The sequence below is a fragment of the Scyliorhinus torazame genome, chromosome 3, assembly GCF_047496885.1.
Source record: "Scyliorhinus torazame isolate Kashiwa2021f chromosome 3, sScyTor2.1, whole genome shotgun sequence".
Classification (NCBI taxonomy): domain Eukaryota; kingdom Metazoa; phylum Chordata; class Chondrichthyes; order Carcharhiniformes; family Scyliorhinidae; genus Scyliorhinus; species Scyliorhinus torazame.
The window spans coordinates 12,676,225-12,699,535 of NC_092709.1; the positions used below are offsets into that span (position 1 = coordinate 12,676,225).

Below are 23,311 nucleotides of genomic sequence, written 5' to 3' on the forward strand. Positions count from 1 at the left end.
GTTGGCGAAAAGAGACTCTGGGCAAAAATGTGCCCACGTGATTTTTGTAAACCTAGCAAAGGAGGTGCTGCAGCAATGTGCCGTATGAATCGCAACCTTCTCTGGGGACATTGGATTGAATACGACCATTGTGGAACACAATTCGAGGGCCGCATTGATTGGGTGGGAAAGCGAGAAACCCTGCGTACCGGAGGGCGAGCTAGAACGGTACATGGTGCCATGTGTCTGCGGGGAGTGATAGGGGTGTGTGCCGTTTTGTAAAATGTATCCTCTTTGTATCGACTGCTCAACGTGAAATCTACCATTTTATTTGAAATATCATTTCCCGGTCAATTCCTATTGATTCTGATGCGTGTCGAAGTAAAAGGTTACCTTTTCGGTAATTTCTTCATTTCGGGATCATTCGGTTATTTTGGTTTACAGTTCGCACACGGCGATCGTAACAATGTAAGTTGAACAAGAGACACAGGCCAGCCTTACCTACAGACACACAGCGGCGAGCTATCTCCCAGAGGATTAGACCAAAGCTATACATGTCTGCCATGATATATGATTGGAAATGGTTCCGATTGAGACTTTCATCCAGCACCTCAGGAGCCATGTAGCGTTTTGTGCCCACCCTGGTGTTGAGGGGTATATCCACTTCATTGGTGTCACTGTGGAGGAGGAGGAGGGAAGAGTTATTTTCCTTGGTTTGCCTCTCATGACATTACTCAACAACAATTGTTTTTTTTTACAGTCACAGAGTTTTACAGCACAAACGAGGCCCTTCAGCCCATCGCGTCTGTGTTAGCCATCAAGCACCGATCTATTCCAGTCCCGTTTTCCAGCACTTGGTCCACAGTGTAATACCATGCTCTGGTATTTCAAGTGTTTATCTAAATGCTTCTTCAATGTTGTGAGGGTTCCCACGTCTACCACCCTTTCAGGCAGCGAGTTCCGGATTCCCACCACCCTCTTGAGTTCAATTTCCTTTCCCCAATTTCCCTCTAAATCTCCTGCCCCTTATTGTAAATCTATGCCCCCTGGTTATTGACCCCTTTACTCTAGAATCATAGAATCGCTACAGGGCAGAAATGAAATGAAATGAAAATCGCTTATTGTCACAAGTCGGCTTCAAATGAAGTTACTGTGAAAAGCCCCTCGTCGCCACATTCTGGCGCCTGTTCGGGGAGGCTGGTACGGGAATTGAACCGTGCTGCTGGCCTGCCTTGGTCTGCTTTCAAAGCCAGCGATTTAGCCCTGTGCTAAAGAGCCCCATGCAGGAGGCCATTCGGCCCATCAAGTCTGCACCGATCCTCCGAAAGAACACCCCACCAAGGCCCACTCACCTACCCTATCCCCATAACCCCACCTAACCTTTTGGACACTGAGGGGGCAATTTTAGCACGGCCAACCTACCTAACCTGCACATCTTTGGATTGTGGGAGGAAACCGGAGCACCCAGAGGAAACCCACGCAGACACGGGGAGACCATGCAGACGTCGCACAGACACCCAAGGCCAGGATTGAACACGGGTCTCTGGCGCTGTGAGGCAGTCGTGTTATAGTGCACTGTTACAAAATCAATTTCTTGCTAATGATATTTTTAGATGGAATTGGATTAATACCATGCATTTGCCAAATTTGAACTCAGGACCTCTTTTCTAGCTCGTCGAGGGCTTCGACCAACTAAGCCATGGCGTTACTGGCCCCTGACTCTATGGTAAAATCCAGTCTAGTTTAGTTGGGCTGAATGGCCTGTTTCTGTGCTGTACATTCTGCAAATAATGTGAGGAAGAGAGTCTGTGAGGAAACATAGAAAATAGGAACAGGAGTGGGCCATTCAGCCCTTCGAGCCTGCTGCACCATTCAATATGATTACAGCTGATCCTCTATCTCAACACCATTCACCGTGCTCTCCCCAAACCCCGTAACACTTTTTAAAAAATGTATTTTTTATTTTTTATAAATTTAGAGCACACAAATATATATATTATTTTCCAATTAAGGGGCAATTTAGCGTGGCCAATCCACCTATCCTGCGCATCTTTGTGTTGTGGGGGTGAAACCCACGCAGACATGGGGAGAACGTGCAAACTCCACACGGACAGTGACCCAGGGCCGGGATTCGAATCCAGGTCCTCAGCGCCGCAGTCCCAGTGCTAACCACTGCGCCGCATGCCGCCCTACCCCGTGACACCTTGAGTCTAGAAGTCTATTTCCTTCAGTGACTTGTCCTCCACCGCCTTCTGTGGCGGAGAATTCCACTGGCTCACCCCCCTCTGAGTGAAGAGGTTTCTCCGCATCTCGGTCCCAATTGGCGATCCCAGTATCCTGAGACTGCGACCCCCAGTTCCAGACCCCGAGCCAGAGGAAAGCACATCCCTGCATCCAGTCTGTCCGGCCCTGTCAGAAAGTTATACGGTTCAATTGAATCCTCTCGCATTCTTCTGAATTCCAGTGAATACAGGTCCAGTCGACCCAATCTCTCCTCGTACGACCATTCTGCCATCCCCGGAATCAGTCTGGTGAACCTTCACTGCACTCCCTCGATGGCAAGTATATCCTTTCTCAGATAAAGAGACCAAAGCTGCACACAATACCCCAGGTGTGGGTGCACCAAGGCCCTGTACAGATGCAGGGAGACATCCTTGCTCCTGTACTCATGCACTGTTGCCATGGACAGCAACGTATAGATTTGGATTTTACAGTCCCATGTACCGAGGTACAGTGAAAAGTATTGTTCTGCATTGTAATATAATAAAGAAATAAAGCTTATTGCAATTATTATTATTATTATTTACACGGCACCTACATGCTTGCTTTCAGTGACTGGTGTACTAGACCACCCAGGTCCCTTTGTAAGACGGTAAAAAGTCTTACAACACCAGGTTAAAGTCCAACAGGTTTGTTTGAAACACTAGCTTTCGGAGCGCTGCTCCTTCCTCAGGCTCCTTCACCTGAGGAAGGAGCAGTTCTCCGAAAGCTAGTGTTTGAAACAAATCTGTTGGACTTTAACCTGGTGTTGTAAGACTTCTTACTGTGCTCACCCCAGTCCAACGCCGGCATCTCCACACCTTTGTATGTTGACATTTCCCAATCTATCACCATTTGAATAATACTCTGTCATCCTCTTTCTCTGTCCTAATTGGATAGCTTCACATTTATCCAAGTTATACTGCGTCTGCCATGTATTTGCCCACTCACTCAACTTGTCTAAATCACTGTGTAGCCTCTTGACATCCTCCTCGTCACTTACATTTCCACCAGCAATACAGGGAGAGAGAGAGAGAGAGAGAGACGGGAAATCAGATGGCCTGCTATTTCGCAGTCAGCCCACCCTGTCCTTGGCAGCTGTTGCAGAAGCTCAGGGAATGTTTGCCTCCTGTACACTCTGAACTGAGCTTCTCACGGGATTTACACTCCCACCAGGAATTCCAGGGGAGGGGGTGGGGGTTCTTCTTGGTCAGTGCTCAGTGCATGGAAACGGAATGTGGGACAGGGAAGATAATTCTTTCAAATTCAAAATCTGCGACTCTCAACATTTGCACAACCACTCAAAATGTAAACGACTACGTCCATTAATATCATTTTGTTTGGGACATTACTCAGTATTAGACATGTGAAGCTCTCGTGAATGGCAGGCATATCCAGTCAATGGCCGAGTCACACGGACAGGGAGTGCCTTGGATTTTCAATCTCCAGTTAGTCGGAAGATCTCAGCCCAGTTCTTGGTGGGACGATTATAACATAACCTCCTGGGTCACCTCACATTCCCACTCCTGATTATCATGTTGGAGACATCAGGTGCCCCTCATGATCAAACTGCTTATAGTGTAAAAGTCACTTGCAGCAAAACGGATACCTGGCACTCTTGGGACAATACAACAGCGAGGAAAGTGGGATATTAAGGAAAGGGAGGGGGGGGGGGGGGAAGGAGGAACTTGGCACCTAACAAGGTCAGGGAGAGTTTGTGGCTTTTAAAGGTGCCTAACTCACCTGATAAATTTAACGGCCAGACCTAGGTCGGCGATACAGCACATCCCGTTCTTTTTCACCAAGATGTTTTTGCTTTTCAGGTCCCGATGGGCAATGGCTGGCTTTCCCTGTGTACCAAAGATCTCCGTATGCAAGTGACAGAGCCCACTGACTGTGGAGTATGCCAGCTTTAGCATGGCTTTCGTATCAAGGGTTGTGGACTTTAAGTAGTCATATAAAGATCCATTTTCGTGGTAGTCCGTGATCAGGTACAACTGGGTCCACGATCCTGTTCCTTTGATGTCAGCGGCAATGAAGCCTAAACAAAAACAACACGAGTATCAGTTATGTTCAAACAAATTAGCTAAACTCTGAGCAAATGATCCTGTCAACACTTTCAAAAGAATGTCAAGGCCCTGTAGAGAGAGGGTGGAGTTTGCAGATGATACAAAGATAGGCACTGTGGTTAACAGTGGGGCTGAGTGTCTTGGGTTACAGGAAGATATAGACAAGATGACCAAATGGGGAGAAAAGCGGCAGATGGAATTTAATCTTGAAAAGTGTGAGGTGTGACACTTTGGAAGCAGCAATTTGACAAGGAAATATTTAATGAATGGCACCACACTGGGGATCAAAGAGACCGTGGCATGTTTGTAAATAGATCTCTGAAGGCAGAAGGGCAGGTTAATAGGGTGGTGAGAAAGACATATCGGTCACTTGCCTTTATCAATCGAGGCACAGATTACAAAAGCAGGGAGGTCATGTTGGAGTTGTACAGAACTTTGGTGAGGCCACAGCGGGAGCACTGTGTGCAATTCTGGTCGTCACATTATAGGAAGGATGTGATTGCACTGGAGGGGGTGCAGAGGAGATTCACCAGGATGTTGCTGGGATGGAACATTAGAGTTATGAAGAGAGGTTGGATAGGCTGGGGTTGTTTTCACTGGAGCAGAGAAGACTGAGGGGCGACCTGATCGAGGTGGACAAGGTTATGAGGGACATGGGCAGGGTGAATAGGAACAGCTGTTCCCCTTAGTTGAAGGGTTGGTTACGAGGGACACCAGTTTAAGGTGAGGGACAGGAGGTTCAGGGGGGATTTGAGGAAAACATTTTTTACCCAGAGGGTGGTGAGGGTCTGGAACGCGCTGCCTGGGAGGGGGGGTAGAGGCGGGTTGCCTCACATCCTTTAAAACGTACCCGGATGAGCACTTGGCGCGTCACAACATTCTAGGCTATGGGCCAAGTGCTGGCTAATGGGATGAGGATTGGCGGATCAGGTGCCTTTCATGTGGCGGAGCAGACTCGATGGGCCGAAGGGTCTTTTCTGCGCTGTATTTTTCTGTGATTCTGAGGTTTAAGGGATGAAGAACTTTAGTTGCATGGGAGGCTGGAGAAGCTGGGGTCGTTCTTCCAGCAGGAGAAAGTTAAGGAGAGATTCATTCGACGTTTTCCAAATTATGAAGAATTATGAAGGCATTTCCTTACTATGGAGGCACCAAAAGTAGAGAGTCCATAAACACAAGACAGTCACTGATAAATCCAACAGGGAATTCAGGAGAAACCTCTTTACTCAGAGAGTGGGGGGAATGTGGAACTCGTTCCCACAGGGAGTGGTTGAGGTGAATAATATCGATGTAGTTAAGGGGGATGCTGGATAGAATCATAGAATTTACAGTGCAGAAAGAGGCCATTCGGCCCATTGCGTCCATACCGGCCCTGGGAAAGAGCACCCTACTTAAGCCCAGGCTTCCACCCTATCCCCGTAACCCAGTAACCCCACTTAACCTTTTGGACACTAAGGGGCAATTTAGCGTGGCCAATCCATCCAACCTGCACATCTTTGGACTGTGGGGGGAAACCGGAGCACCCGGAGGAAACCCACGCACACACGGGGAGAACGTGCAGACTCCACACAGACAGTGACCCAAGGCCGGAATTGAACCTGGGACCCTGGAGCTCTGATGCAGCGGTGCTAAGCACTGTGCCACCGCACCGCCCATAAACACCTGACGGAGAAAATTAAAAAAAAGGACAAGTTGATTCGATAAAGTGGAGAGATTGGGAGGAGGATATTATGGAGTAGAAACACTGCATGGAGTGTTCTGCATTCTCACCACTCTGGGTAAAGAATTCTCCTGAATTCCTGATTGGATTTATTAGTGACGATGGTATATTTATGTCCCTGGTTCAGATCTCCCCTGTCACAGGTGGGAGCGTCTTCTCTAAGTCTACCCTAACGGGTTGCTTCATAATCTTAAATACTTCTCTCAGGTCACTTTTCAATCCTTTTTGCTCCTGACAGTGGCATCATCGCGATCAATAACTCAAAGAGTAACTCTGCCACTAGTGACATTTTACATTAAACTCCCGTAAACTGCTCTGGAGCTGCAAGACAGAATTCCAATCAGCTTTGATGCTGTGGAGCAACACAGACTACAGTAGGGGAGGGGGTGGTTTCTTCTGGGTTAAAGCCATGCTCTCAGGAGTTAAAATGACGGGCAATATTGACATCTTGACTGTGACATTCAGTCTGTTTCCTCATTTGTTAAGGTTTAGCTAAAGATCGTGTGAGGTCCCTCTGGGTCTGAACTCAGCGATCAGCGCTACAAGGTCACCTGAAAGACAGGCACCTAAAGCAAAGCCAATATACTCCAGTGAATTGTGGAAAATCAAGAATGCGGATTAGATTTCATACATTCTGAAAGTCAACGGGAGCCTAGGGAGCAATCTGCATGACTTTGATAGACTGATTTACTCAGCTGTCTGAGCTCCAGACTTCATCCAACGTTATTTAAGCTTTGACACCTGTCTGGAACCAACAAAGGGTGGCATCGGGCAAGAGAAGGGACATCACCATGGATCCCCCCCACCAATGGCCCGCTTGAGCGATTATGCAAAATTCATGCATCGACCATTGTGATATCACAACACATTCACCCAATTAGAAGACTTCAAGTCTGTCGATATCGGAGCTTGCCACATTGCAATGATCTCCTCCTGCCTCGGGGGGTGCTACAGTGCAGGGTGGGCACAACTGTGCAGCAAACTTCAAAGAAACAATTCCCATTAACAACGTGGCCTCAGGAATTTATTATGTAAAAAAAGGGCAGCAGGAAGGAACTTGTACCCGTAAGATTTTTTTTAATAGGTTTATGGATGAATTCTATTCTTGATTTAAAAGACTGCCGTTGTAAAGTTCCCAGGAGTGTTTATTAAAAGTTAAAGGTGCTTTATTACATAAGTAGGGGCTGGTTTAGCACAGTGGGCTAAACAGCTAGCTTGTAATGCAGAACAAGGCCAGCATCCCCGAACAGGCGCCGGAATGTGGCGACTAGGGGCTTTTCATAGTAACTTCATTGAAGACTACTTGTGACAATAAGTGATTATTATTATTATTTATTATGTTTATTAAAGAGCAATATTTAAAAAAAAAAAATTTAGAGTATCCAATTTTATTTTTTCAATTAAGGGGCAATTTAGCGTGGCCAATCCACCTAACCTGCACATCTTTGGGTTGTGAGGGCAAAGCCCACGCAGACACGGGGAGAATGTGCAAACACCACACGGACAGTGACCCGGGGCGGAGATTGAACCCGGATCCTCAGTGTTGTGAGGCAGCAGTGCTAACCACTGCGCCACCGTGCCGCCCCTATTAAAGGGCAATATTGAAATAAACAGACAATAGTGGGCAAAAGCAAATTACTGCGGATGCTAGAATCTGAAACCAAAGGGAAAATCTCAGCAGGTCTGGCAGCATCTGTAGGGAGAGAAATGAGCTAACGTTTCGAATCCAGATAACCCTTTCACAAAGCTAAAAGACAGAGAAAGTGGGAAATATTTATACTGTGGAGTGAGAGAATGAAAGATGTGTCATAGCAAAAATAGTGGGATCTAACCCTAAAATAGCGACCGACATAGCTGACTGCATCTGTTTCTTGTTTATAAAAACAAGGATAAAATTAGGAAAACTTTGTGTCTGTAGCAGACACAGAGGGCGGTTAGCACTAGGGGTTTGGGTTGCTGGAGTGTAGAAGCAGGGGTGTTTTACTGCAATTGTACAGGGCCTTGGTGAGGCCACACCTGGAGTATTGTGTGCAGTTTGGTCTCCTTCTCGGAGGAAGAATGGACACGATTCCCCCAGCCCCGCGACGGGCCGGAGAATCACCGCAACCGCGCCACGCCACCCCGACGCCCCATTCTCCACTTTGGCGCGACGCCGGTCGCGGGCCACACAACGAGGCCGGGCCGCCGATTCTCCGGCCCGGATGGGCCGAGCGGCCGCGCGGAAAAAACAGAGTCCCGCCGGCACTGTCCATACCTGGTCGCTGCCGGCGGGAACTCTGCGCCAAGGGTCGGGGTCGGCCTGTAGGGGGTGGGGAGGGGGGGCTACGTCCCCGGGGGGGGGCCTCCGATGGGGCCTGGCCCGCGATAGGGGCCCACCGATAGGCGGGCCGGCCTCGCCCCCCACCCCGGGCCTACTTTGTTGCGCATTCTGGCCCCAGAAGCCCCGCGCCATGTTGCGTCAGGGTCGGCGCGTTCTGTAAAGCCACCGCGCATGTATGGGTTGGCACGTCGCCACTGCGCGTGCGTGGGTTGATGCCGGCCCCAGTGCGTGCCAGGAAGTGAGGCTGGAGCACCGTGCCAGAATCGCTAGTGCCCGCGTCCATTTCTCACCGTCGTGAAACGCGATGGCGTTCACGACGGCAGGGACACTCTGTCCCGCGATCAGAGAATCGCGCCCGATGTTCTTGCTCTCGAGGGAGTGCAGCAAAGGTTTACCAGACTGAATCCAGGGATGGCGGGACTGACATATTAGGAGAGATTGACTAGGTTGGGATTGTTCTCGCTGGAGTTCAGAAGAATGAGGGGAGATCTCATAGAGACTTACAAAATTCTAACAGGACTAGACAGGGTCGATGCAGGGAAGATTTTACCGATGATGGGTGTGTCCAGAACCAGGGGTCACAGACTGAGGATTCAGGGTAAACCATTTCGGACAGAGATAAGGAGACATTTCATCACACAGAGAGTGGTGAGCCTGTGGAATTCATTACCACAGGAAGTAGTTGAGGCTAAAACATTGAATATATTCAAGAGGCGGCTGGATATAGCACTTGGGGCGAATGGGATCAAAGGCTATGGGGAGAAAGCAGGATTAGGCTATTGAGTTGGATGATCAGTCATGATCATGCTAAATGGCGGAGCAGGATCGAAGGGCCAAAAGGCCTCCTCCTGCTCTTATCTTCTATGTCTCTATGATTCTCCAGCTGGCAGGAGCACAATGCCGACTCTCTGAGGGAATGCCTGCCCACAGCATCTTCCTCCACTCTGGCACCTGACAGGCCCGCAGCAGCCCGTGAAGTCCTGTCCTCGGTTGGCCGATCAGAGGGGTTCAGCTCTGTTGAGTAGCAACTTGAAAATTGAAAATCGCTTATTGTCACAAGTAGGCTTCAAATGAAGTTACTGTGAAAAGCCCCCAGTCGCCACATTCTGGCGCCTGTTCGGGGAGGCCGGTACGGGAATCGAACCGTGCTGCTGGCCTGCCTTGGTCTGCTTCCAAAGCCAGTGATTTAGCCCTGTGCTAAACCAGCCCCTATGTCTCCTGGCGTTTGGGATGGCTGCCGCTGTCATAACACCAGCACCAGGCCTGGGTTTGGCGCTGGATCCCAGGTCACAGGCGAGTGAGGGTTGCATTGGGGTCCAGGTTGAGGAGGGTCGGGAGCAAGGGAAGGGGGTGGCTTTATGGGGGACCCCCTTCCTGATGTTGCATCCCTCGATCGGACACTGAGGGACCGTACCCTTCTCCCCTCCACCCACCCACCCACCCACTGGGAGTTCACAAGTGCCCCCAACTGAAGTTTGTCTCCCCTGCTCCCCAGGCGACACAGGGTTCAATTCTAGCCTTGGGTGACTGTGTGGGGTTTGCATGTTCTTCCCGAGTCTACGTGGGTTTCCTCCCAGTCCAAGGATGTGCAGTTTAGATGGATTGGCCGTGACACGTTGCCCCTTAGTGTCGAAAGTTGTGCTGGTTCAGTGGGGTTACCAGGATAGGGCGGGGGAGTGGGCCTCGGCAGGGTGGTCTTGGGAGGGTCGGTGCCAACAAAATGGGCTCATTGACCTCGTTCTGTGCTGTAGGGATTCCATGGATTCTATTGATAGAGGACTGTGAATCTTCAGAGTTCCCGACTTCAGCAGGCTGTGAAGGATGGGTCATTGAATATATTCAAGGCGGAGACGGACAGATTCTGGAACTAAAGTGGAACCAAGAGTTATGGGGGATCAGGCAGGAATGTGGAGTTGACAAGGTCAGACAGCCATGATTTATAGAATGGCCGAGGGGCCAAATGGCCTACTCCTACTCCCGTTTCTTGTGATCTTAATTTCACATTTTGTTTGATAAGCACATTGCAAAGATGCGATATCAATACATGTTATTATTGTTTAACACTGGGGGCAATTGAAAATAGGGGAGGCCTATTGGTATTGTCACAGGACTAGTAATCCGGAGACCCAGGGTTCAAATTCAATAAAACATCTGGAATTGAAACCATTGCCGATTGTCGTCAAAGCCCATCTGGTTCACTCTTGACCTTCAGGGAAGGAGATCCGCCCTCTGTACCCGGTCTGGCCTCCATGTGACTCCAGACCCACAGCAATGTGGTTGACTCTAAATGCCCCGAGGGATGGGCAATAAACGTTGGCCCAGCCACTGACTCCCACGTCCCAGGAACGAATAAAAACAACCGGCAGCATGCATTATTGGCCATGTTCGGGTCCTGTGCACAGGCCACGTACACAGGGGGTGTAGATGGGTCTTCTCTGAGCAGCAGGTTGCACTAACTCACCAAGGATGTTGTCGTGCCTCATTAATACAGTCTGGTAAATTTCCGTCTCCCGGAACCAGCTGGCCTCTTCCATGGTGAAGAAGACTTTCACAGCAACCTTCTCGCCGCGCCATCTCCCCATCCACACTTCGCCGTACCGCCCTTTGCCAATCTGCTTCACCATCTGAATCTGCTTAGCTATCGTCCTTTGCACCTGTCGGAGGTAAGCACAGAGAGCGAAACCTTTAGCGCGCTGCTGGAAAAGCTACAGGTGCGCGTTCCTCATTTGTGTGGGCAAATCGGAAAGGAAGGGGCGGAGTCACAATTTGGCAGAGCGGTGGCCGGCAAGACGGGAGGTCGTTCGTGAGGGAGTGCTCGTGAGTCAGAGGGAGTTAGTGTGTGTTCCTGCTGCAGGTGGGAAAACTGATTGCGGCCTATTTTCAGGTTCCCAGACAGCAGATCGCAAACCAGGAGCCCAACGTTCTCCCAGAATTGGGCCTCAGTGTGAGACTGTAAATGAGCTGTTAGTTACTGATTGGCATCCTTCTAGAGGAGTGTGCCCATTGTAATGGTATCAGCTGGGGCCACTGGTCGAGGTTCGGTCCTGGAGGTGGAGTCGATGGACAAGGCCATCAGAGGCGGTGGAGAACAAGTAAATAACGGCAGCAGTGGAGCACCTTCTAATGCTCCTTCCTCCATCAGAGTGACTGGCAGCAGCCGTCACCGGAGCCACCCAAGAATTGAGCACAGCGTGGGAAACACAGTGTCCAATTTGTGCACAGCAAGCTCCCACCAACAGAAATGCGATAATTGAGCCTCCGTGTTGGTTTTAATTGGATTTTGGTTGAGCTATTTATTGGTCAGGGCCTCTTCTTTGAAACTGGGATCTTTTTATGTCTGCCCGAGAGGGCAGATGCGGCCTCGGCTTAATGTTTCCCCCAACATACGGCACCTCCGACAGTGCAGCACACCCTCATGCCCTGGTACCAGAACTTGTCAGCCTGCATTGTGTGCTCAGGTCCGACTGGGACAGCGATGAGGAGACACCGTTTCTCTCAGAGGGTCGTGAGTCGCTGAAACCCTCTTCCTCAAAAGGAGCAGGGAGTCTTTGAATTTTTTAAGACACAGCGAGATAGGCTCTTGATTGACAAGGGGGTGAAAGGTGATCGGGGGTCGGCAGCAATGTGGCGTTGAAGTTACAATCAGATCAGTCACAATCTTGTTGAATGGCGGGGCAGGGCCAAGTGGCACTCGTGCCCCTAATGAGCACGTAAGGACATCTATCGGACGAGGAAAAAGCACCAGAGTCTGGATCAGGTCTGGATTCTCGTAGTACAAGTTACTCACCAGGAGAGGGAGCCCGGAGCCACTGCCCGAACTTTGTGACTGTTCGATAAGATCCTTGAGGGATTCTCCAGGTGGGATGAAGGTTTCATCCTGCTCAATGCCCATGTTGTAATGTGGCCTGTCCTCTTGCCTCTTATACCTGAAGAGAGAGCGAAGCATCATCAAAAAGGCTTGGATAGCGAGCAGCCGCGATATAAACAGTGTGCGTGTGTTTGCTGTCCCCTGACATTTCTCCTGCGTTCTATTCTTTCATCAGAGTGAGGCCTTTGTCCAGCTTTCAGAGCACGCTGACCCAGTTTCACTCAGACTTTAATAATCCTCTTATTAACCTTTCTGTCAGTGTATATTTTCCTCAGATTATTGGTTAGGAATTATTCAAATGTGAAGATAAGAAGCCGAATGATGAACACCAGCTCCGTCTGACTGACTCCCGATTGAAGCTGCAGGAGTTCCTGACACGGAGTGACTGAGTGTGAGAGTGCGGAGTGACCGAGTGTGGGAGTGCTGAGTGACTGAGTGTGGGAGTGCGGAGTGACTGAGTGTGAGAGTGCGGAGTGACTGAGTGTGGGAGTGCGGAGTGACCGAGTGTGGGAGTGTGGAGTGACTGAGTGTGGGAGTGCTGAGTGACTGAGTGTGAGAGTGCGGAGTGACTGAGTGTGGGAGTGCGGAGTGGCCGAGTGTGGGAGTGTGGAGTGACTGAGTGTGGGAGTGCTGAGTGACTGAGTGTGAGAGTGCTGAGTGACTGAGTGTGGGAGTGTGGAGTGACTGGGTGTGGGAGTGCGGAGTGACCGAGTGTGGGAGTGCTGAGTGGCCGAGTGTGGGAGTGTGGAGTGACTGGGTGTGGGAGTGCGGAGTGACCGAGTGTGGGAGTGCTGAGTGGCCGAGTGTGGGAGTGTGGAGTGACTGAGTGTGGGAGTGCTGAGTGACTGAGTGTCAGAGTGCTGAGTGACTGAGTGTGGGAGTGCGGAGTGACTGAGTGTGGGAGTGCGGAGTGACTGAGTGTGGGAGAGCGGAGTAACTGAGTGTGGGAGTGCGGAGTGGCCGAGTGTGGGAGTGCGGAGTGACTGAGTGTGAGAGTGCTGAGTGGCAGAGTGTGGGAGTGCTGAGTGGCCGAGTGTGGGAGTGTGGAGTGACTGGGTGTGGGAGTGCGGAGTGACCGAGTGTGGGAGTGCTGAGTGGCCGAGTGTGGGAGTGTGGAGTGACTGAGTGTGGGAGTGCTGAGTGACTGAGTGTCAGAGTGCTGAGTGACTGAGTGTGGGAGTGCGGAGTGGCCGGGTGTGGGAGTGCGGAGTGACTGAGTGTGAGAGTGCGGAGTGACCGAGTGTGGGAGTGCAGAGTGACTGAGTGTGGGAGTGCGGAGTGACTGAGTGTGGGAGTGCGGAGTGACTGAGTGTGGGAGAGCGGAGTGACTGAGTGTGGGAGTGCTGAGTGACTGAGTGTGGGAGTGCGGAGTGGCCGGGTGTGGGAGTGCGGAGTGACTGAGTGTGAGAGTGCGGAGTGACCGAGTGTGGGAGTGCAGAGTGACTGAGTGTGGGAGTGCTGAGTGACTGAGTGTGGGAGTGCTGAGTGACTGAGTGTGGGAGTGCGGAGTGGCCGGGTGTGGGAGTGCGGAGTGACTGAGTGTGAGAGTGCGGAGTGACCGAGTGTGGGAGTGCGGAGTGACTGAGTGTGGGAGTGCTGAGTGACTGAGTGTCAGAGTGCTGAGTGACTGAGTGTGGGAGTGCGGAGTGACTGAGTGTGGGAGTGCGGAGTGACTGAGTGTGGGAGTGCGGAGTGACTGAGTGTGGGAGTGCTGAGTGACTGAGTGTCAGAGTGCTGAGTGACTGAGTGTGGGAGTGCGGAGTGACTGAGTGTGGGAGTGCGGAGTGACTGAGTGTGGGAGTGCGGAGTGACTGAGTGTGGGAGTGCTGAGTGACTGAGTGTCAGAGTGCTGAGTGACTGAGTGTGGGAGTGCGGAGTGACTGAGTGTGGGATTGCTGAGTGACCGAGTGTGGGAGTGTGGAGTGACCGAGTGTGGGAGTGCGGAGTGGCCGAGTGTGGGAGTGTGGAGTGACTGAGTGTGGGAGTGTGGAGTGGCCGAGTGTGGGAGTGTGGAGTGACCGAGTGTGGGAGTGTGGAGTGACTGAGTGTGGGAGTGCTGAGTGACTGAGTGTCAGAGTGCTGAGTGACTGAGTGTGGGAGTGCGGAGTGACTGAGTGTGGGAGTGCGGAGTGACTGAGTGTGGGAGAGCGGAGTGACTGAGTGTGGGAGTGCGGAGTGGCCGAGTGTGGGAGTGCGGAGTGACTGAGTGTGAGAGTGCTGAGTGGCAGAGTGTGGGAGTGCGGAGTGACCGAGTGTGAGAGCGCGGAGTGACTGAGTGTGGGAGTGCGGAGTGGCTGAGTGTGGGAGTGCGGAGTAACTGAGTGTGAGAGTGCTGAGTGACTGAGTGTGGGAGCGCTGAGTGACTGAGTGTGGGAGCGCGGAGTGACTGAGTGTGGGAGTGCGGAGTGACCGAGTGTGGGAGTGCGGAGTGACTGAGTGTGGGAGTGCGGAGTGACTGAGTGTGGGAGTGCGGAGTGACTGAGTGTGGGAGTGCTGAGTGACTGAGTGTGGGAGTGCTGAGTGACTGAGTGTGGGTGTGCGGAGTGACTGAGTGTGGGAGTGCGGAGTGACCGAGTGTGAGAGCGCTGAGTGACTGAGTGTGGGAGCGCGGAGTGACTGAGTGTGGGAGCGTTGAGTGACCGAGTGTGGGAGCGCGGAGTGACCGAGTGTGGGAGTGCGGAGTGACCGAGTGTGGGAGTGCGGAGTGACTGAGTGTGGGAGTGCGGAGTGACCGAGTGTGGGAGCGTTGAGTGACCGAGTGTGGGAGCGCGGAGTGACCGAGTGTGGGAGTGCGGAGTGACCGAGTGTGGGAGTGCGGAGTGACTGAGTGTGGGAGTGTGGAGTGACTGAGTGTGGGAGCGCTGAGTGACTGAGTGTGGGAGCGCGGAGTGACTGAGTGTGGGAGTGCGGAGTGACTGAGTGTGGGAGTGCGGAGTGACCGAGTGTGAGAGCGCTGAGTGGCAGAGTGTGGGAGTGCTGAGTGACTGAGTGTGGGAGCGCGGAGTGACCAAGTGTGAGAGCGCTGAGTGGCAGAGTGTGGGAGTGCGGAGTGACTGAGTGTGGGAGTGCGGAGTGACTGAGTGTGGGAGTGCTGAGTGACCGAGTGTGAGAGCGCTGAGTGGCAGAGTGTGGGAGTGCTGAGTGACTGAGTGTGGGAGCGTTGAGTGACCGAGTGTGGGAGCGCGGAGTGACCGAGTGTGGGAGTGCTGAGTGGCAGAGTGTGGGAGTGCGGAGTGACCGAGTGTGGGAGTGCGGAGTGGCTGAGTGTGGGAGTGCGGAGTGGCCGGGTGTGGGAGTGCGGAGTGACTGAGTGTGGGAGTGCGGAGTGACTGAGTGTGGGAGTGCTGAGTGACCGAGTGTGGGAGCGTTGAGTGGCAGAGTGTGGGAGTGCGGAGTGACTGAGTGTGGGAGTGCTGAGTGGCTGAGTGTGGGAGTGCGGGGTGACTGAGTGTGGGAGTGCTGAGTGACTGAGTGTGGGAGTGCGGAGTGACTGAGTGTGGGAGTGCTGAGTGGCAGAGTGTGGGAGCGCGGAGTGACTGAGTGTGGGAGTGCTGAGTGGCAGAGTGTGGGAGCGCGGAGTGACTGAGTGTGGGAGTGCTGAGTGACTGAGTGTGGGAGTGCGGAGTGACTGAGTGTGGGAGTGCTGAGTGGCAGAGTGTGGGAGCGCGGAGTGACTGAGTGTGGGAGCGCGGAGTGGCTTAGTGTGGGAGTGCGGAGTGACTGAGTGTGGGAGTGCTGAGTGACTGAGTGTGGGAGTGCGGAGTGACTGAGTGTGGGAGCGCGGAGTGACAGAGTGTGGGAGCGCGGAGTGACCGAGTGTGGGAGTGCTGAGTGGCTGAGTGTGGGGGTGCGGAGTGACTGAGTGTGGGAGCGCGGAGTGACCGAGTGTGAGAGCGCTGAGTGGCAGAGTGTGGGAGTGCGGAGTGACTGAGTGTGGGAGCGCGGAGTGACTGAGTGTGGGAGTGCGGAGTGACCGAGTGTGGGAGTGCGGAGTGACCGAGTGTGAGAGCGCTGAGTGGCTGAGTGTGGGAGCGCGTAGTGACTGAGTGTGGGAGTGCGGAGTGACTGAGTGTGGGAGTGCGGAGTGACCGAGTGTGGGAGCGCGGAGTGACTGAGTGTGGGAGTGCTGAGTGGCTGAGTGTGGGAGTGCGGAGTGACTGAGTGTGGGAGTACTGAGTGACTGAGTGTGGGAGTGCGGAGTGACTGAGTGTGGGAGTGCGGAGTGACCGAGTGTGAGAGCGCTGAGTGGCAGAGTGTGGGAGTGCTGAGTGACTGAGTGTGGGAGCGCGGAGTGACTGAGTGTGGGAGCGTTGAGTGACCGAGTGTGGGAGCGCGGAGTGACCGAGTGTGGGAGTGCGGAGTGACCGAGTGTGGGAGTGCGGAGTGACTGAGTGTGGGAGTGCGGAGTGACCGAGTGTGGGAGCGTTGAGTGACCGAGTGTGGGAGCGCGGAGTGACCGAGTGTGGGAGTGCGGAGTGACCGAGTGTGGGAGTGCGGAGTGACTGAGTGTGGGAGTGCGGAGTGACTGAGTGTGGGAGTGCGGAGTGGCTGAGTGTGGGGGTGCGGAGTGACTGAGTGTGGGAGTGCGGAGTGACCGAGTGTGAGAGCGCTGAGTGGCAGAGTGTGGGAGTGCTGAGTGACTGAGTGTGGGAGCGCGGAGTGACTGAGTGTGGGAGCGTTGTGTGACCGAGTGTGGGAGCGCGGAGTGACCGAGTGTGGGAGTGCGGAGTGACCGAGTGTGGGAGTGCGGAGTGACTGAGTGTGGGAGTGCGGAGTGACCGAGTGTGGGAGCGTTGAGTGACCGAGTGTGGGAGCGCGGAGTGACCGAGTGTGGGAGTGCGGAGTGACCGAGTGTGGGAGTGCGGAGTGACTGAGTGTGGGAGTGCGGAGTGACTGAGTGTGGGAGCGCTGAGTGGCAGAGTGTGGGAGTGCGGAGTGACTGAGTGTGGGAGTGCGGAGTGACTGAGTGTGGGAGTGCTGAGTGACTGAGTGTGGGAGCGCGGAGTGACTGAGTGTGGGAGTGCGGAGTGACCGAGTGTGAGAGCGCTGAGTGGCAGAGTGTGGGAGTGCGTGGTGACTGAGTGTGGGAGTGCGGAGTGACTGAGTGTGGGAGTGCTGAGTGACTGAGTGTGGGAGCGTTGAGTGACCGAGTGTGGGAGTGCGGAGTGGCTGAGTGTGGGAGTGCGGAGTGACCGAGTGTGGGAGTGCTGAGTGACTGAGTGTGGGAGTGCGGAGTGGCTGAGTGTGGGAGTGCGGAGTGACCAAGTGTGGAAGTGCTGAGTGACCGAGTGTGGGAGTGCTGAGTGACTGAGTGTGGGAGTGCGGAGTGACCGAGTGTGGGAGTGCTGAGTGACTGAGTGTGGGAGTGCGGAGTGACCGAGTGTGAGAGTGCTGAGTGGCAGAGTGTGGGAGTGCGGAGTGACTGAGTGTGGGAGTGCGGAGTGGCTGAGTGTGGGAGTGCGGAGTGGCCGAGTGTGGGAGTGCGGAGTGACCGAGTGTGGGAGTGCTGAGTGACCGAGTGTGGCAGTGCTGAGTGACTGAGTGTGGGAGTGCGGAGTGACCGAGTGTGGGAGCGCGGAGTGACCGAGTGTGGGAGTGCTGAGTGGCAGAGTGTGGGAGTGCGGAGTGACCGAGAATGGGAGTGCGGAGTGGCTGAGTGTGGGAGTGCGGAGTGACCGAGTGTGGGAGTGCTGAGTGACCGAGTGTGGGAGTGCTGAGTGACTGAGTGTGGGAGTGCGGAGTGACCGAGTGTGGGAGCGCGGAGTGACCGAGTGTGGGAGTGCGGAGTGGCTGAGTGTGGGAGTGCGGAGTGGCCGGGTGTGGGAGTGCGGAGTGACTGAGTGTGGGAGAGCGGAGTGACCGAGTGTGGGAGTGCGGAGTGGCTGAGTGTGGGAGTGCGGAGTGGCCGGGTGTGGGAGTGCGGAGTGACTGAGTGTGGGAGTGCGGAGTGACCGAGTGTGGGAGTGCGGAGTGACCGAGTGTGAGAGCGCTGAGTGGCAGCGTGTGGGAGCGCGGAGTGACAGAGTGTGGGAGTGCTGAGTGGCTGAGTGTGGGAGTGCGGAGTGACTGAGTGTGGGAGTACTGAGTGACTGAGTGTGGGAGTGCGGAGTGACTGAGTGTGGGAGTACTGAGTGACTGAGTGTGGGAGTGCGGAGTGACTGAGTGTGGGAGCGCGGAGTGACTGAGTGTGGGAGTGCGGAGTGACAGAGTGTGAGAGCGCTGAGTGGCAGAGTGTGGGAGCGCGGAGTGACTGAGTGTGGGAGTGCTGAGTGGCTGAGTGTGGGAGTGCGTAGTGACTGAGTGTGGGAGTGCTGTGTGACTGAGTGTGGGTGTGCGGAGTGACTGAGTGTGGGAGCGCGGAGTGACTGAGTGTGGGAGCGCGGAGTGACCGAGTGTGTGAGTGCTGAGTGGCTGCGTGTGGGAGTGCGGAGTGACTGAGTGTGGGAGTGCTTAGTGACTGAGTGTGGGAGCGTTGAGTGGCAGAGTGTGGGAGCGCGGAGTGACTGAGTGTGGGAGTGCTGAGTGGCTGAGTGTGGGAGTGCGGAGTGACTGAGTGTGGGAGGGCTGAGTGACTGAGTGTGGGAGTGCGGAGTGACTGAGTGTGGGAGCGCGGAGTGACTGAGTGTGGGAGCGCGGAGTGACCGAGTGTGGGACTGCTGAGTGGCTGAGTGTGGGGGTGCGGAGTGACTGAGTGTGGGAGCGCAGAGTGACCGAGTGTGAGAGCGCTGAGTGGCAGAGTGTGGGAGAGCGGAGTGACTGAGTGTGGGAGTGCGGAGTGACTGAGTGTGGGAGTGCGGAGTGACTGAGTGTGGGAGTGCGGAGTGACTGAGTGTGGGAGAGCGGAGTGACTGAGTGTGGGAGTGCTGAGTGACTGAGTGTGGGAGTGCGGAGTGGCCGGGTGTGGGAGTGCGGAGTGACTGAGTGTGAGAGTGCGGAGTGACCGAGTGTGGGAGTGCAGAGTGACTGAGTGTGGGAGTGCTGAGTGACTGAGTGTGGGAGTGCTGAGTGACTGAGTGTGGGAGTGCGGAGTGGCCGGGTGTGGGAGTGCGGAGTGACTGAGTGTGAGAGTGCGGAGTGACCGAGTGTGGGAGTGCGGAGTGACTGAGTGTGGGAGTGCTGAGTGACTGAGTGTCAGAGTGCTGAGTGACTGAGTGTGGGAGTGCGGAGTGACTGAGTGTGGGAGTGCGGAGTGACTGAGTGTGGGAGTGCGGAGTGACTGAGTGTGGGAGTGCTGAGTGACTGAGTGTCAGAGTGCTGAGTGACTGAGTGTGGGAGTGCGGAGTGACTGAGTGTGGGAGTGCGGAGTGACTGAGTGTGGGAGTGCGGAGTGACTGAGTGTGGGAGTGCTGAGTGACTGAGTGTCAGAGTGCTGAGTGACTGAGTGTGGGAGTGCGGAGTGACTGAGTGTGGGATTGCTGAGTGACCGAGTGTGGGAGTGTGGAGTGACCGAGTGTGGGAGTGCGGAGTGGCCGAGTGTGGGAGTGTGGAGTGACTGAGTGTGGGAGTGTGGAGTGGCCGAGTGTGGGAGTGTGGAGTGACCGAGTGTGGGAGTGTGGAGTGACTGAGTGTGGGAGTGCTGAGTGACTGAGTGTCAGAGTGCTGAGTGACTGAGTGTGGGAGTGCGGAGTGACTGAGTGTGGGAGTGCGGAGTGACTGAGTGTGGGAGAGCGGAGTGACTGAGTGTGGGAGTGCGGAGTGGCCGAGTGTGGGAGTGCGGAGTGACTGAGTGTGAGAGTGCTGAGTGGCAGAGTGTGGGAGTGCGGAGTGACCGAGTGTGAGAGCGCGGAGTGACTGAGTGTGGGAGTGCGGAGTGGCTGAGTGTGGGAGTGCGGAGTAACTGAGTGTGAGAGTGCTGAGTGACTGAGTGTGGGAGCGCTGAGTGACTGAGTGTGGGAGCGCGGAGTGACTGAGTGTGGGAGTGCGGAGTGACCGAGTGTGGGAGTGCGGAGTGACTGAGTGTGGGAGTGCGGAGTGACTGAGTGTGGGAGTGCGGAGTGACTGAGTGTGGGAGTGCTGAGTGACTGAGTGTGGGAGTGCTGAGTGACTGAGTGTGGGTGTGCGGAGTGACTGAGTGTGGGAGTGCGGAGTGACCGAGTGTGAGAGCGCTGAGTGACTGAGTGTGGGAGCGCGGAGTGACTGAGTGTGGGAGCGTTGAGTGACCGAGTGTGGGAGCGCGGAGTGACCGAGTGTGGGAGTGCGGAGTGACCGAGTGTGGGAGTGCGGAGTGACTGAGTGTGGGAGTGCGGAGTGACCGAGTGTGGGAGCGTTGAGTGACCGAGTGTGGGAGCGCGGAGTGACCGAGTGTGGGAGTGCGGAGTGACCGAGTGTGGGAGTGCGGAGTGACTGAGTGTGGGAGTGTGGAGTGACTGAGTGTGGGAGCGCTGAGTGACTGAGTGTGGGAGCGCGGAGTGACTGAGTGTGGGAGTGCGGAGTGACTGAGTGTGGGAGTGCGGAGTGACCGAGTGTGAGAGCGCTGAGTGGCAGAGTGTGGGAGTGCTGAGTGACTGAGTGTGGGAGCGCGGAGTGACCAAGTGTGAGAGCGCTGAGTGGCAGAGTGTGGGAGTGCGGAGTGACTGAGTGTGGGAGTGCGGAGTGACTGAGTGTGGGAGTGCTGAGTGACCGAGTGTGAGAGCGCTGAGTGGCAGAGTGTGGGAGTGCTGAGTGACTGAGTGTGGGAGCGTTGAGTGACCGAGTGTGGGAGCGCGGAGTGACCGAGTGTGGGAGTGCTGAGTGGCAGAGTGTGGGAGTGCGGAGTGACCGAGTGTGGGAGTGCGGAGTGGCTGAGTGTGGGAGTGCGGAGTGGCCGGGTGTGGGAGTGCGGAGTGACTGAGTGTGGGAGTGCGGAGTGACTGAGTGTGGGAGTGCTGAGTGACCGAGTGTGGGAGCGTTGAGTGGCAGAGTGTGGGAGTGCGGAGTGACTGAGTGTGGGAGTGCTGAGTGGCTGAGTGTGGGAGTGCGGGGTGACTGAGTGTGGGAGTGCTGAGTGACTGAGTGTGGGAGTGCGGAGTGACTGAGTGTGGGAGTGCTGAGTGGCAGAGTGTGGGAGCGCGGAGTGACTGAGTGTGGGAGTGCTGAGTGGCAGAGTGTGGGAGCGCGGAGTGACTGAGTGTGGGAGTGCTGAGTGACTGAGTGTGGGAGTGCGGAGTGACTGAGTGTGGGAGTGCTGAGTGGCAGAGTGTGGGAGCGCGGAGTGACTGAGTGTGGGAGCGCGGAGTGGCTTAGTGTGGGAGTGCGGAGTGACTGAGTGTGGGAGTGCTGAGTGACTGAGTGTGGGAGTGCGGAGTGACTGAGTGTGGGAGCGCGGAGTGACAGAGTGTGGGAGCGCGGAGTGACCGAGTGTGGGAGTGCTGAGTGGCTGAGTGTGGGGGTGCGGAGTGACTGAGTGTGGGAGCGCGGAGTGACCGAGTGTGAGAGCGCTGAGTGGCAGAGTGTGGGAGTGCGGAGTGACTGAGTGTGGGAGCGCGGAGTGACTGAGTGTGGGAGTGCGGAGTGACCGAGTGTGGGAGTGCGGAGTGACCGAGTGTGAGAGCGCTGAGTGGCTGAGTGTGGGAGCGCGTAGTGACTGAGTGTGGGAGTGCGGAGTGACTGAGTGTGGGAGTGCGGAGTGACCGAGTGTGGGAGCGCGGAGTGACTGAGTGTGGGAGTGCTGAGTGGCTGAGTGTGGGAGTGCGGAGTGACTGAGTGTGGGAGTACTGAGTGACTGAGTGTGGGAGTGCGGAGTGACTGAGTGTGGGAGTGCGGAGTGACCGAGTGTGAGAGCGCTGAGTGGCAGAGTGTGGGAGTGCTGAGTGACTGAGTGTGGGAGCGCGGAGTGACTGAGTGTGGGAGCGTTGAGTGACCGAGTGTGGGAGCGCGGAGTGACCGAGTGTGGGAGTGCGGAGTGACCGAGTGTGGGAGTGCGGAGTGACTGAGTGTGGGAGTGCGGAGTGACCGAGTGTGGGAGCGTTGAGTGACCGAGTGTGGGAGCGCGGAGTGACCGAGTGTGGGAGTGCGGAGTGACCGAGTGTGGGAGTGCGGAGTGACTGAGTGTGGGAGTGCGGAGTGACTGAGTGTGGGAGTGCGGAGTGGCTGAGTGTGGGGGTGCGGAGTGACTGAGTGTGGGAGTGCGGAGTGACCGAGTGTGAGAGCGCTGAGTGGCAGAGTGTGGGAGTGCTGAGTGACTGAGTGTGGGAGCGCGGAGTGACTGAGTGTGGGAGCGTTGTGTGACCGAGTGTGGGAGCGCGGAGTGACCGAGTGTGGGAGTGCGGAGTGACCGAGTGTGGGAGTGCGGAGTGACTGAGTGTGGGAGTGCGGAGTGACCGAGTGTGGGAGCGTTGAGTGACCGAGTGTGGGAGCGCGGAGTGACCGAGTGTGGGAGTGCGGAGTGACCGAGTGTGGGAGTGCGGAGTGACTGAGTGTGGGAGTGCGGAGTGACTGAGTGTGGGAGCGCTGAGTGGCAGAGTGTGGGAGTGCGGAGTGACTGAGTGTGGGAGTGCGGAGTGACTGAGTGTGGGAGTGCTGAGTGACTGAGTGTGGGAGCGCGGAGTGACTGAGTGTGGGAGTGCGGAGTGACCGAGTGTGAGAGCGCTGAGTGGCAGAGTGTGGGAGTGCGTGGTGACTGAGTGTGGGAGTGCGGAGTGACTGAGTGTGGGAGTGCTGAGTGACTGAGTGTGGGAGCGTTGAGTGACCGAGTGTGGGAGTGCGGAGTGGCTGAGTGTGGGAGTGCGGAGTGACCGAGTGTGGGAGTGCTGAGTGACTGAGTGTGGGAGTGCGGAGTGGCTGAGTGTGGGAGTGCGGAGTGACCAAGTGTGGAAGTGCTGAGTGACCGAGTGTGGGAGTGCTGAGTGACTGAGTGTGGGAGTGCGGAGTGACCGAGTGTGGGAGTGCTGAGTGACTGAGTGTGGGAGTGCGGAGTGACCGAGTGTGAGAGTGCTGAGTGGCAGAGTGTGGGAGTGCGGAGTGACTGAGTGTGGGAGTGCGGAGTGGCTGAGTGTGGGAGTGCGGAGTGGCCGAGTGTGGGAGTGCGGAGTGACCGAGTGTGGGAGTGCTGAGTGACCGAGTGTGGCAGTGCTGAGTGACTGAGTGTGGGAGTGCGGAGTGACCGAGTGTGGGAGCGCGGA

General features: G+C 55.2%; 1 protein-coding gene across 8 annotated transcripts in view; it reads right to left on the bottom strand.

Annotated features, from left to right (window-relative positions):
- The window catches only part of bmpr1ba (bone morphogenetic protein receptor, type IBa), a 631,073-nt gene that overhangs the window by 13,073 nt on the left and 594,689 nt on the right, over positions 1-23,311 (bottom strand). For all 8 annotated transcript variants that reach the window (XM_072495308.1, XM_072495309.1, XM_072495306.1 and 5 more), the window contains 4 exons: positions 12,132-12,270; positions 10,806-10,998; positions 3,982-4,279; positions 481-656 (listed from right to left, as the gene is read on the bottom strand). In XM_072495308.1, the coding sequence (XP_072351409.1) occupies positions 481-656; positions 3,982-4,279; positions 10,806-10,998; positions 12,132-12,270 (806 nt within the window). The remainder of the gene's footprint in view (positions 1-480; positions 657-3,981; positions 4,280-10,805; positions 10,999-12,131; positions 12,271-23,311) is intronic.